General features: G+C 39.5%; 3 protein-coding genes across 5 annotated transcripts in view; all 3 read left to right on the plus strand.

The window, feature by feature from the left end:
* The first annotated feature begins 4,100 nt into the window (after window positions 1-4,100).
* On the plus strand, window positions 4,101-6,793 carry bcl10 (B-cell CLL/lymphoma 10). Its single transcript, XM_022758098.1, has 3 exons — window positions 4,101-4,570; window positions 5,019-5,307; window positions 5,424-6,793. Exons 1-3 carry the CDS (start codon window positions 4,520-4,522, stop codon window positions 5,831-5,833), a joined length of 750 nt encoding a protein of 249 aa, XP_022613819.1. The 5' UTR covers window positions 4,101-4,519; the 3' UTR covers window positions 5,834-6,793.
* A 327-nt stretch (window positions 6,794-7,120) lies between these two features.
* On the plus strand, window positions 7,121-12,299 carry LOC111230971 (mucolipin-3-like). 2 transcript variants are annotated; one of them, XM_022757879.1, is made up of 13 exons: window positions 7,121-7,201; window positions 7,716-7,935; window positions 8,049-8,216; window positions 8,340-8,493; window positions 8,828-8,909; window positions 8,988-9,084; window positions 9,228-9,327; window positions 9,539-9,651; window positions 10,286-10,435; window positions 10,672-10,773; window positions 10,876-10,998; window positions 11,130-11,336; window positions 11,445-12,299. In XM_022757879.1, the coding sequence occupies exons 2-13, from the start codon at window positions 7,720-7,722 to the stop codon at window positions 11,583-11,585; spliced, it is 1,653 nt and encodes a 550-aa protein (XP_022613600.1). In that variant the 5' UTR covers window positions 7,121-7,201; window positions 7,716-7,719; the 3' UTR covers window positions 11,586-12,299. The 2 variants fall into 2 exon arrangements, with proteins under 2 accessions (XP_022613600.1, XP_022613601.1); XM_022757880.1 differs by lacking the exon at window positions 9,539-9,651 and having other exon boundaries at window positions 10,338-10,435.
* A 322-nt stretch (window positions 12,300-12,621) lies between these two features.
* The window catches only part of LOC111230970 (afadin- and alpha-actinin-binding protein-like), a 6,185-nt gene continuing 5,086 nt past the window's right edge, over window positions 12,622-13,720 (plus strand). For both annotated transcript variants that reach the window (XM_022757878.1, XM_022757877.1), the window contains exon 1: window positions 12,622-12,889. The gene's annotated coding sequence lies outside the window, so the exon portion shown is untranslated. The remainder of the gene's footprint in view (window positions 12,890-13,720) is intronic.

Below are 13,720 nucleotides of genomic sequence, written 5' to 3' on the forward strand. Positions count from 1 at the left end.
TGTGAGAACGAGAGGCTGAGCAGTGAAGACTGGCACATCCTCCTTCTTATCTAACTGAGGTTACAAGAGCCAGTTTGAGTCCGTGCCAACTCAGGCAGATGAAGCGCGAACAAGCGTGAGCTCCGTGCATTCACTGATGCCTGGAAATCGCTGACTGTTGTGGTTCGGAGTGGAAACTTCTCCCTCCAAAGCTGTAATATGAAGAATTTGCAGAACCATGTTAGGTAAGAGGAACATCGGATATATAACAGGCAGCTGGAGGGCTTGGAAAGGACTTCAGTTGCATGTTTTACTGACCTTTTTGAAGCTCAACTTTTCTGTTCCTGAAAACATAAGTGTCCCACTCCCACTGAGCAGCATGTAAATGTATCTTAAACTATGTTCATTCTAATATTAAGATGAGTTAAACTTTTAAATGATTTCCTGAAGCAAGGTAGAAGTTTGCCAAATCAGGGTTTTAAACTAAAAAATCTCCCCGTATACTACTAAAGGTTTAATATTTTAGAACTTAATCACTTTCTTAGTGAGAGTCAAATGAGAAGATCAATAGAAAAAAACATATCCATGAAATTTGGTTTCAATTAGTCTACACTGAGCAATGGTCTAATTTGACATCCACATTTGTTTGGCTTTCAGTCACTTTTGAATTATTAAATGCCAGTGTTGGATATATCTGACCTTTCAGGCAAACTTGGACTTGGATGTTGACGTGATAATATGATAATACAATAATTCTGACATGACATGAACCAAAAGTCAGGAAGCTGTTTGCTAACCTTAGCATAAAAACTGGAGGCATGGAAAAACAGCTAGCATTGCTCTCTGGTCAAGGAAAAGGGACAACAAGATTGGCCTGGTAACAGCGGCACAGCAAAACTCACCCACATCTTCACAGAACATGTGGTTCTAAAGGCCTGGCGATGAAGGTTTGCTAATTGGTAAACTACTTGCTGGCAGGCTAACCCCTAAATTGCAAGCCAGCAGGGAACATGCTAGTTTGTCAGTCACAAGAGCTCCCTGTACTGGCTGTTTACTTCCCCTTGGCATTTTGTTCTCAAGATTAATGGTCCATCATTTTATACAATAAAATGCTATTGAAGGGAACAAAAGCTCTGACGCTGGTATGTTTGCTAACTTCAGCTAAATTGGCTTGTGTCAAAGTTCATCAAAGTTAAACTGGTGGATTAATTTCACCCCACGAGTGAATCTGAACTGAAATGATGCTGGCGTGACCAGGCTTGAAGGAAGTAATTGTGCCTGGTTGCTGTTTTGCCAAGACATAGTTACATCATGTAGACTAACTCCCCATAGAACAACAATAATTGTTTTAACATTTATGTACAGATTAAACAAAGATATAACTTGAGTTTTAGAGATGTTGGCAGGAGTATTTTTGAACTTTGGACAAAGTCAGGCTAACTGTTTGCCCCTGCTAAGGGGCTAACTCAATGCTGAGTAAAGCTAAATGTTCTAACTCCATACTTCACACTCAGACATGATTGGTACAAGTCCCTGCACTCTGCATCTACCACCTGGGAAGAAAGTAAATATAAATCTATTAAAAGTCTGCCAGCCATAAACATTTTAGAATGAAAAGACCATATTTGAAGCATTTTCTTTCATCTTGCTGCTGAGTTCATGTGGTCATCCATTGCAAATATAAAGTTGGATTTATATATTTTTACAAGAGATGTTACGAAACATATAATTACCCATCCTGGAGATTATTCTATCAGGGAGACAAGGCTCTTGTATTTATTATCCACTTATAGCCTACTTGAAACTGTGCAGCATCCTACTAAAATTAAGAGTTTTAGTTAATTACATGTCCCTTGGCCCTGAAGATTACATTTAATGGAACATGGAGGCCAATCAAATTGAGTGGTGGATGGGCACATAGCTCAGAGAAAAGAAGACGTGTAAAAAAAAAAATGGAAAAAGAGAGAAACTTAGACAAAATGTGGGATTCAAATTCTGTGTCTCATAAAGATTGGCCACAGAGAACGGAAAGGCAGACAAACCTCCCCAGTGGTACTCCACAGTAAAACCACAGTGGGTCTGAGACAAGCTTGTTCTGGCTGTTATGTGAGAGCAGGTCATACCACAGACAAGGATGTCTGTAGGGGCTGTCTAGATATGACTGCAAATCCAGTTCATTACATCATTTCTATAAATGACTCCCTTTCTTTGACTTTTGTTCCCTGCAGAGGCCACTCACAAGTCAGTACATTGGGTTCGTGTGAGTATCTCACAGCTGATTCAGAATTATTTCCAGGCTACTGCTCTCTGCTGTTTGACATCAATAATATGAATCACCATGAATCTTTTCTGTGGACATATATTTTCAGTTTCTGTAGGTGCTTTGTAGCCATTACACAAATATTTTTTTTTGTTCCAAAGAGCCTGATTGACGTACAGTTTGACCTTTTAACACAGGTTGACATTTAAAGGGCATATTTCGGTTGCAATTCTCCTCCCAGAAATTGCTGGGATGAGACGGCAGCTACGCAGATACTGGAGCCTGTATTTCCCCTCTCTTTCAAAGCATTATCATTATACAGAAAAACCTTCAAGGGAGCAACAGATGGCCTTGTGTCTGATTTAAAGTTAGCATATCTTTCTGTTTGGGGATGGTGTTTTCCAGTTACACAGTACATATTACACTGCAGAACATGACAAAACAAGCCTGACAACAATCTCCTCAGGGAGCACCCGTCCTCAAACAGTCCTTGGCGTATCATGATTAGAGGGAAGTGAGTGGATCTTGAATGAATATGTTTTGCCATTTTGCAGTTTATTTCAAGTTTACTGGAGTGTTATTTAGTTCTTTGCATGCACTTCAGTTCAGGATGCACTTAGGAAGACTCAATGTTCACTGTGCTCTGATTCACACTTTCCCTGCCAAACCCCAGTAACAGTTTACCGTTATTGCTAACTTTATAACTGCTGCTGTCTGTCATACATTTAAGGCCATCTAATGCCATGGCCTTTCAGTTTCATTCAGATCAAAGAACATGATCGTGTACAACACAAATCAATAATGTGTCATAACTGATAAGTCTATAAAACCACATTTACATTGCACATGTAATTTTAATTTATTTTAATTTTGTATAATTTTAACCATGTTGTGGATTGTTACATCCTGTTACATCCTGTCACGTCCTGTCACATCCTGGTTTGGTGAGTATGTAATTCTTCAGTTCACTGGTACTTTTGCCATTGAAAACAGGGCTTTGCTTTAGTTTTAAGACCTGTCTTTTTTGTATTTTTTTTACTATGGAAAAGTACCATTCAAAAGTACTTAAGTAAAAGTATTTAATACTATACTATAAGTATCAAAAGTACAAGTGCTTGGTCCCAGTGACTGATAAATTATCATATATTACATCATTAGATTAATAATATTGAATCAATGAATAAAAAGCACACAGTTGTAGCTGATTCAGGAGCAGCTAGTTCTACCTACTTTATATAAGCCTACAGTTAGGTCGTTTAGTTCCCAACCTAGAGGTCAGAGGTCACAAGATAAACCTGGAGAATTGTGAGATGATCAATGGGGTAGGAGAGCAAAAATGTACCATAAAGAAGTTCTGCTACACAAATGTGTGTTCTTTTTTCTCTTATCTTATCTTATCTTATCTCCTCAAACTGTGATTTAAATGAAACCATCTGAGAAGTTTAGGGGATGTCTCTCTAGTGGAACAACAACTCACAGACATCTGAAACATGATGAGGGAGCCCTACAAAGACTTTTCTATGGCATTTTGTATGGTAGGCTATTTTATAACCTTACAATGCACATTCCTAATTTGAAAAATAACCACAGTTGCCAGATAAATGTGGTGGAGTGAAAAGTACAATATTTCCCTCTGAAATGTAATGGAGCATAAATTAGAAATAGCCTACCCAACTATAGTACAGTGCTGTAGTAAATGTACTTAGTTAATTTCCACCAAACTGGAAAACATATCTCTAAATGTATTATGACTGTATTATGTATTATGTGTGTGTGTGTGTGTGTGTGTGTGGAGAGAGAGGAGGTCCAGCAGCGTCATCCAGTGGGGCTTATCGGAATAGCACTTCACCTGTATCAGAAACATTGTTCAGCACTTGAAATCGGTCAACACGATTCACGGAAGTTGGGCAACAGCAGCCTTTTCTAATATCGCTATGGAAGTATCATGAATGTAGTAATTCTGACTTTTTATTTGCTGATACCTTCATAAGTTAGCTGTGAGTGCGAAACCGGGACTCTGCTCTCTGTTACTTCTCTTCTCTTGTCGACGTAAAACCTCTACACAATCAGGAAGTCCGGGGATTTCGGTTCATGAAACACAAAACTTGAATGGACAGTAGATTCTCCACTTTTTAACGACAGATAATGAAGCGCCAAATCAGTTAACGCTTACAGTAACTTATTGACGTAGTTTATTTAATTGTTAGTAGCTTATTAACTTATTTCAGTCGTCATTCGTCGCCCGGAATACCTGGATTTTCACTTTGCGGGTGAAAGGTGATGGATGTTCCTCAGCTCACTGAAGATGAAATGGCAGAGATTAAAAAAGACGTGAGTATGACACTTCAGCCACACATGGCCTCCAATTAAATACATTTTAAAATGGTAATGTATGTGGAAATTGCACTTATGACACTTAATGTGTACCTTTGGCGTTAAAAGGCCTGTTAAAAGGAGGAAATAAACCGCCACACCCTCTGTGCCCACATCAACACCCATTCCTCTGTAAGATTTGACTACATAAACTGGAGGTTGAGTGCATTTTTTTGTAACCTTACAGACAGGGTTTGGTCAGTCTGCATTATCAAAAATCATTAGCAGAGGCTGAAACTATCATAGCCAACTATGTGACATGGAAAGATGAACCAGACAAGGTTATGCAATTGACTCACCTGCTCTTTGGTTGGTTCCCTGTCCATATGTAAAGAATAACCCTTTCTGTTGAGGGCCTTGAAAGCTCACTTTGTTCTCCCTCACTTTGGCTGCTGTGAATTTCCAGGTGCTGACCAGACTGCGGCACTACCTCTGTGACAAGATCAGAGCCGAGCGCCACCTCGACTACCTGCGCTCTCGCAGGATCCTGACGCGAGACGATGCGGAGGAAGTCAGCTGCAGGACCACACAGACCAAGAGGACAGCCATGCTGTTGGATATCCTGGCCGAAAACCCCCGGGGCCTGGACGCCTTAATTGACTCCATCAGGGAGATGCGCTCACAAAACTTTATCATCACCAAGATCACAGACGAAGTACAAAAGGCCAAAAATGAGAAGATCGAGTCTCTCAGAGGTTAATAAGCCAAATCATAATGAAATCTGTTGTTAATTTTAAGTATATTCTATTTTCTTGATGCTTTAATTTAAACTTCTGTCCTGCTTTTCCTCCTTTCACCTGTGACTCCACAGTAGGGGCTTCGAGTTCCTCATCTGACAGCAACCTCAGCACTCCAACCACAACCAGTGACCTCCCCACAACGTTTTCAAACAACTCCACCTTGCTCTTCCACCCAGATGGCGAACGAAGCCCGTCTACTTCAGACATAGCGGCCTCACTCAATCTGCCATCGTTACAGCAAGGTGGAGACTTGCCCTCTGTGTCTGGTGCTAGCATCGCCGTAGTTTCCTCCACAACCTCCTCCAGCCTCCCGAGGCCCGGAGACCCAGGAGCTCCTCCGCTGCCGGATGAGGTGATGGTCGAATCACCCTCAAACATAGATGCCACAACGCCAGGGTGCACCAGCACCGGAGGGGACCCAAACTTCCAGCCCCTCCGGTCGCGCTCACTCACCCCGGCGTCACCAAGGAACATCTTTTAACTTCACATCTCAATAGGATAGTTCTCATGCTGTTAAAACACAGACCTCAACTACTCAACAACTCAGCTCATATACAAACACTCTCACTATGTCGTTTTGGTGTTACTCTTGCCTTTGATCAGGCATTTTGAAATTTCTGCACATATACTGTATACTATACACGATATACTGCATGTGAGCACTATGCCAATCAGCTTTTTGGAGAGAAAATAGAGACATTATATCCCCGGGGCTGGTTTAATGTTTAAAGGTTTTTGATACCTGTGCTAATTTGTTACCTTAGTTTTCATATGAGGCCAAATTAATACCTTAGTTTTGAGAATATGTACTGTTTAGGCCTACATGTTTTTATTAGTCAAGTCAAATGTCGAATGTTTAAACATACGTAAATGTGCTAGAACTGTCTAAATGAAAGGCAGTTTAAAGTGGCAAAATCATTAATAAAAACAAGTAGAGTATGAGTCTGTGCATGCATTTGATGCAAGCTTTCAGTATTTGATAGTTATTCTTTTGACACTTTCAGTACAGTATCCAAAATGTGCTGAGGTTCAGTTCCTAGCCCAGTATGTCATGAGCTAAGAAAATGTGACTCATCCTCTTTAACCTTTTCTCCTCCTCTTATCAAAGGTGTGACTTCCTGATTAAAAAAAAAGACATGGCAGCTGTAGTGTAGGTGTAATGAAAAACTATGTTATATACACTGGAATGGCTACTTGAGTATAAATGTGCATAAAATCTGATCTTTAAAGACGCTGCCTTTGACCAGACCCCTGTAGCTTCAAATGGTGCTTTCCGCTTCTTTCTATGCTGCATTAAGTCAAGAAGAGGTTGCTTTACATTGTTATCACTACAGAAGTCTTGAATCACAAAAAATATTGTGAAATACAAACAATGTCTTGCTTTTTACTTGGTTTATTACTCTTGTACAATCTATTGCATACTAAAGATTTTCTATATGAATTCAGCTTGTGTATTTTTTTTTCTTTGTTGGTGGCTGTCTGGTGGTTTAGAGAACAAGTAATGTAATTTTATTTGACTCATTTGCTTTCTAGTAAAATCTGCAAAATAGCATCTGAGAGTCTTGATAGCTCTTGCAATACAACATTAATTAATGAAGTGAAATTCAAAATGAATTTATTGACAGACTGCAGAAGCCCACATACAGTATGTTATCAGCTTTGGGGTGTGCAGAGATGCTGTAACTGGGAGTTCTGTTTTTGTTTTGGAGAAACTGGAAAAGCGTTAAGTGACGCAGAGGAATGACAGTCATCCTGGTGAAGGCTGGTGCGGTGACTGCACCGTCTTCACAGACAGTAGTGAGGCGTGTGTTAGACTAGTTCCTCTGTGGCTCACTGCAGGTGATAGCAGGTAATTATTTTTATTATTATTATTATTATATCTTAACTTTTACTTTAAGTGTGGAGCCTTTACTCTTTGTACACAATATAAGAACCATTAATTTTTATTCACTTATGTTTGCTACTAGTGTAAGTAATTTGCTACATGTGTGGTTGAAGTCTGTTCATTTGCCGTCTTGTTTCTGCTCGCTGTTGCTGGTAGGGTCTGCTACAATAAGCTGTGGCTGAGCTAAATGACAGTGAAAAGCATACCTTTGTGGTTTCCTAGAGCGTTGTAGCTTATTTTTTAATGCCATTAGCTTGCACTCCAGAATAACACTGTAAAGACAGCGGAGAGAATGACAGCAGTGAGCTCATGCAGGAGAACCAGTTTGATACACATCGCAATGACTGGAATGGCTAACCCTTTACCCTATCTCCAACACATTTCTGATGTGTGTGGAACCTTTAACAAAAAATATGCAGACAAACACGACCAAAACTGTCTGTCACACACCATGTTAACATTATATTCTGCACTTCAGTATAATGGAGGACTCCCAACCTCTGTTGAGGTCTGAGGAGAGGAGGCAAAACTGCCACTACAGATGGAGCACTCACACTCTGGAGTCGAAGGTGGTGGAGGATTTCAGACGAAGGCTCAAGTACTTCTTCATGAACCCCTGTGAGAAATACAGAGCCAGGGGTCGCAAACCTTGGAAACTGATGTTACAGATAGTAAAAATTGCCATCATCACAATCCAGGTAGCGTATAAAATCCTTTGATTACAACTTATTTTTCAGTGAGTATGAATGCGTTACAGATGGTAGATTTATATTTGTCTCATATGCACATTATTTTCCCCCTTTCTAATTAGTTAGTGTCTTTTGGCCTGAGCAACGAAATGATGGTCACCTTCAAAGATGAAAATCTGATGACTTTCAGACATCTTTTTCTCAAAGGATACAAAGATCACCGGCTGGGAAGCTATGCACTTTACACGAAAGCGGATGTGTATGATCACATCGACTACATTATCAACAGGGTACTGAAAATGCAGATTATTGACAAGAATTTAACATTGTATCACATGGGCATATCATGACAAAATTGTAATTTTATTCCATGAAAAAATGTGCTTCACGTTTCTTCCCATATTGCTTTTCAGTACATCGATCTCCAGAACCTGACTGTAGGTAATCTTGCATATGAGAGGGCTGATGGCGAGTACACTCCTTTGTCTGTCTGTCAAGAGTTTTACAGAAACAGCAGCATTGATCCTGGGAACGGAACCTTTGACATTGATCCACATATTGATAAAGGTACTAAAGCACAGAACTGCTACATAAACACAAAAAATATTCATTTAAACATCAAAGAGAGTCACAACTAGCTGTGGAAATTATGTATTTAAGTCCAGTAGCTATCATGCGTTATGGATAACATAATGTTTCATGTTTTATTTTTAATGCAAGATGTATTTATGGAAGCTGATTCATGGCAAGTGGAACATAATCACAATGTGGATTTACTTGTGACTTATGAAAAGAGGAAGATTGTATTGTTAACGACAGCACAGCGCAATCGGAGGAAAGAATGCTAATGCTGAACTGTCAAATGAAATCTGACTACTTTGCCTGTGTTTCCTTCTCACAGATTGTATTTCCATATACCCTGTGCAGTTGTTTGGCAACCGCAGTTTGGCCACTCACTTCAACTTCTCTTTAGATTTCAAAAGGTGACTAAACTGAAAATACTGGTTTCATGCCATGTGGTAAACGTGCTTCCTGCTGCTAATATATGTTTGTGTGTTTAGGCTGCTATCAGTGAACATCTACCTAACACTGAAAACCATCAATCTGCAGACGGTGCGGCACCATGAGCTACCAGACTGTTATGACTTCCATATAATGGTTGGTGACAGTGTTGGAAACTGCCACACCCCAATTTGAGATTTTAGGATACAGTTAATTCATAAAGTCACTGTTATTCCCCATTGCTCAGAAATAGCATGTGCTGTGTCTCTAACAAATTTCTCTCCTTTGTTTTTACACAGATCATGTTTGACAACCATGCACACAGTGGAAAGATAAAAGTTGATGTTAAAAATGATGTTAGAATTTACGAATGCAGGGACTGGAACGTGGAAGGCGCCTGTAAGTTATTACACGAACTCATGCTGTAAAGTGCACCCACACCAACATACCAAATAATCATATCTGCCATTGCCTCAAAAAGCCAGCAGGGGGCACGGTGACATTATTCTGTAACCTTGACACCTGTATGACCCAACTCAGCATGTGATTTGCACAACAACAAAGATGTTAATGCTACAACTGAACTAGAATCTGTGGTTCTCATTTGTAGCTGGGAAGAATGATTATCTCCTCTTGTGGTTTGACTCTGTGGTCATCCTCGCATGTTTCACCTCTCTCGTCCTCTGTACTCGATCTGTCATCAATGGCATCCAACTCCAGTTTGTAAGTTTCTATTTGAGGAAAATTAAGCCACTAGGTCATTCATTCTATATAAATGACTGATTTCATTAATAACTCAGCATAAAATATACGATGTAAACCAGCATCAGATGCAGGGTTGTTGCTGTATTAGACTACACTGAGGTCATATCGTCTGTACTTTGGGAATTTGAGAGGATGTTTACATTCCATAATTAAAACCCTTTATATAGTGGGTATTTGAATAAACTAAGTCCAGTATTTTAGATTTTGGTCTGTCTAAATATGTCTACTTTCAAGCCAATGAGAAATAAATAAGGATGATTGTATTTTCCTACCAACACGGTAGTCCTGGAGAAGGCCTTAAAACAGCATTTAGAGCTTCATATTGAGAAAATTCACAGAAAATGTGAATGAACAGTTAAAAAATGTATATTTAATCTATTTGAGAGACTTTTTTGTTGTGTGGTCAAACTTTTGAGAGATTCATATACCACAGTATGAAATACTGACTACAGCCCTGAAAAGGCCAGCACCTCCTGATCAGATACAAAGTTCAAATGGCTCATGAGTGTATAAGTCTACAAGAATGAATCCTTGGTTTGAGTGTATTGGTTTAATTGATATGTTTTACAATATGTTTATTCCTCTAATGCAGGAGTTCAACATATTCTTCCATGCATACTACAATAAAATTGTCACTTGGTCAGACCGCATGGAGTTTGTGAATGGCTGGTATATCCTCATCATCGTCAGCGACACATTGACCATCGCTGGGTCAGGGCTTAAAATTGGAATTCAAACAAAGGTTTGCTTTTCATTGAGCCTAACTGGCTATATTTTCACATATTATTCACTGTAGGAATGTTGACCTGAAGATAAAGGGAAACCTGAAAAGCTAAATGGTCTGAACTCAGCACTCATAATTTATAATGTTTGAAAAAGTTATTTTTTCATTATATTTTATAGTTTGATATATGAAAATTACCTGGTACCTACTTGATATTGTGTTTATTCCATCATCCTTTCTTTTTTTTTTTGCAGTTCCTAACAAACTATGATGTCTGTAGTATCTTGCTGGGAACAGCCACCATGCTTGTCTGGGTTGGTGTGATTCGTTACCTTGGTTTCTTCAGGAAATACAATGTAAGAACTTCCATGACCCTACTTTTTGCTTTTGTTTCAGTCAACCTGTTAAAAACAGCAAATACATATCCAGAGGAAGTGAAAACTTTTATTCCCCTCTAGATCTTAATCTTAACCCTGAGAGCGGCGTTGCCGAATGTGATCCGATTCTGCTGTTGTGCGGCCATGATCTACCTTGGGTACTGCTTCTGTGGTTGGATAGTGCTTGGCCCTTACCATGACAAAGTATGAACAATCTATTTCAAGTGTCAGTGTAGCCTAATAAATTCTCCCAAGTATATTGACGGTGTATTCCGGTAACACATCTATCACTGAAATATAAAAACTCAATTATCAAAACCAATTTTTTTCTCCAGTTCCGAACACTCGACAGGGTGACAGAGTGTCTCTTCTCTCTCATCAACGGCGACGACATGTATGCCACCTTCCTCAACATGAGAGACAAGAGCTACATGGTGTGGCTCTTCAGCAGAATCTACCTCTACTCCTTCATCTCCCTCTTCATCTACATGGTGCTCAGCTTGTTCATTGCTCTCATCACTGACACCTACGAGACCATCAAGGTCAGTCTGAGTCACCTGCACAAAAGTTTATAGCACTGATATCTTGCTGTACAGAGATGTTACTTATCGTTACACGTGATTGCCCAATGTACATTGGCTCTTTTCCAGCATCATCAACAAGACAAGGTGCCAGTGTCCCAGCTGCAGGCCTTCATAGCAGAGTGCAGGGACCAGCCTGAGTCTGGAAGATACCAGACGGATGAAGAGCCAGCGTCCTGCTGCCTCTGTCCATGCTGCTGCTTTGGATGATGTGAGGAGATGTAGCATGAGCCTATGCCAAGTATAGAGTAGTAGAGTTAGCATCTTACTCAAGCAGAAGTTTTACTGGACTTGCTGAAAACAGCTGTAAAGTAAAATACAAAAACTTTTGTTGAAGACTGCTTTATGGTCACCTTAAAAGAGCCAATGTGCTATCCTCAAGGTAACAATGTCAGTATTAATATGCATTACCAACCATTTCCTCTTCAGTGCAGTGGTGGATAACTTTATACTTTCAAGAAAGATTTCTCAGATTTTTACCTTAAGAAGAAAAAACCTCCAATGCAAACTTAAGAGGACTTTTGTCCTGACTGCACAATAATAACACAAGTGCACAAGCGGTAGAGTACAATACTTCAAAAATCTAAATGAAGGTTTACTGGTTTTAAAATCAAACTTACCCTGAATGTACTGAAATTTGTTGCTTTTCATCTGTTGTACTGTATGTGTTGTAGGCCTACTGTTAATATTTTCTGTGCATATTTTCTGTATACTATACTGACATATGAACTATATGGATTACTTCAATGGTTTTACTTGCTGTTTCTATTTATTTTTTGCACCTCTGACCAAATGACCAAATTTTCTTTATTTGCCAATTAAGTTGATTCTGACCGATGTTCTGATCATATTCTATATCCTATTCTATTATGTCTCAACATTTTACTTTCACTGAAGAAAATAAAATGTATCCCACAGTAGTGCCTAAAACTTTTGGACAGTGTTGTATTTTAACATGGTCTACTTTACCAATAACCATAAATATTATGTTTATAATGCAAATAATGTCATCTGTGTATATTGTATTAAGAACAGAAAGATAATATGGTGAGGTGAGGCTCTGCAGTAGTACTGTGGAGGTGACACTTACCTCTTGCTGCCACAGAGGTGCAGTGCTTTATGACACCTGACAGCATTTCTCATTTGCATAATCGCACACTGCATTCGTTACATCCAATGTAAGGCTCACTTACTGGTTGCTTAACAACGCTGCCTCCAATAACAAAGACGTTTGGGTTGCAGCCAGCGGACGACTAGACTTCAAAAACACACAAGCAACCGCTGCTGCAGCCCGAGCTTACCTACAGTGCTGTCGGTGCATCTCTGCGTGACTGCATTCACATTGCTATTGGTGATGTTTTTTTTTGCTTGTTTTTGCCGACAACGTGGTGACAACTGACTTCGACGTGGCAGTTGCTTGTGTTTTCGATGAGGGAGCATTTTGTTAATTTTTCCAGCATCACCGAACTTGGCAGCAGCTGTCGGATTGAGTTGACCCATTTCACGCCGCAACCGTGAGTATGTTTAACCTAGCATTGCTATTATCCATGTTAGCAAACGGTGCGAGGTAACGTAACTAGCGAAACGATACAATATTATTTAACATAGTAACGTGTGCCTTCATATATATTATGATTTAACAACTTAGTTGACGTCAAATTCCTTTCTCCAACCAGGAATATTTGGCTAAGTTACCTAGCTCAAGTGTACTACTACTTAACATTAAAGTGGGTAAATTATTTCACTGTTAACCTATTTCGCAAACTAGCTAACGTTAGCGAACCGTACAGGCGTTACTGTGTAACGTAAGTCTAGCTAACTTAACCGTAACTCCAATGTACATTGTCCTCTTTATTATCAATATATAACGTCAAGATAACCCCATTACATTAAGAAAAAGCACATTTGATCTCCTCCGTCAGTGTACCTTCAGATAAAAGTTCTGTCTGTTTTCTGGTTCATTAGATAAGAACATTGGAGGGAGTTCGCTGTGATGTACACTGACATGGCAGACACGGAAAAGCAGACATTTGTGTTGACTGGTAGTTTCCTCACCAACACGGTGCACTGAAACCTTTACGGTTGTATCACTGAACAACACAAGAAGGTTTTCCTCCTGTATTCATCAACACAATGTGCTTGGCAGTCCCTGTACACAAGTTGAAACATTTCAGTACATAGTAAAGTTCTGGGAGTGGCAGGTGTAGATATCTCGTTCAGCTTGTTTCAAAAAAAAGGTCAAGATAAGAATATTGTCCTGAAGGCACGAAAGTCCAAAAAAGGCATGCACACTTTTTATTTTATATTTTATGCCCATTAGAGAGGGGCTATGATTTAGCCCCTCT

This window comes from Seriola dumerili, unplaced genomic scaffold, assembly GCF_002260705.1.
Source record: "Seriola dumerili isolate Sdu_G_001 unplaced genomic scaffold, Sdu_1.0 BDQW01000291.1, whole genome shotgun sequence".
Lineage (NCBI taxonomy): Eukaryota > Metazoa > Chordata > Actinopteri > Carangiformes > Carangidae > Seriola > Seriola dumerili.

Excerpts from the sequence above, each read along its gene's own strand:
- bcl10 (XM_022758098.1), top strand. The coding sequence starts at position 4,520 with ATGGATGTTCCTCAGCTCACTGAAGATGAAATGGCAGAGATTAAAAAA. Across the intron at positions 4,571-5,018 it reads TGGCAGAGATTAAAAAAGAC|GTGCTGACCAGACTGCGGCA; the intron begins GTGAGTATGACA and ends GTGAATTTCCAG. Across the intron at positions 5,308-5,423 it reads GAAGATCGAGTCTCTCAGAG|TAGGGGCTTCGAGTTCCTCA; the intron begins GTTAATAAGCCA and ends GTGACTCCACAG.
- LOC111230971 (XM_022757879.1), top strand. The coding sequence starts at position 7,720 with ATGGAGGACTCCCAACCTCTGTTGAGGTCTGAGGAGAGGAGGCAAAAC. Across the intron at positions 9,085-9,227 it reads GTTATGACTTCCATATAATG|ATCATGTTTGACAACCATGC; the intron begins GTTGGTGACAGT and ends GTTTTTACACAG. Across the intron at positions 10,774-10,875 it reads GTTTCTTCAGGAAATACAAT|ATCTTAATCTTAACCCTGAG; the intron begins GTAAGAACTTCC and ends ATTCCCCTCTAG.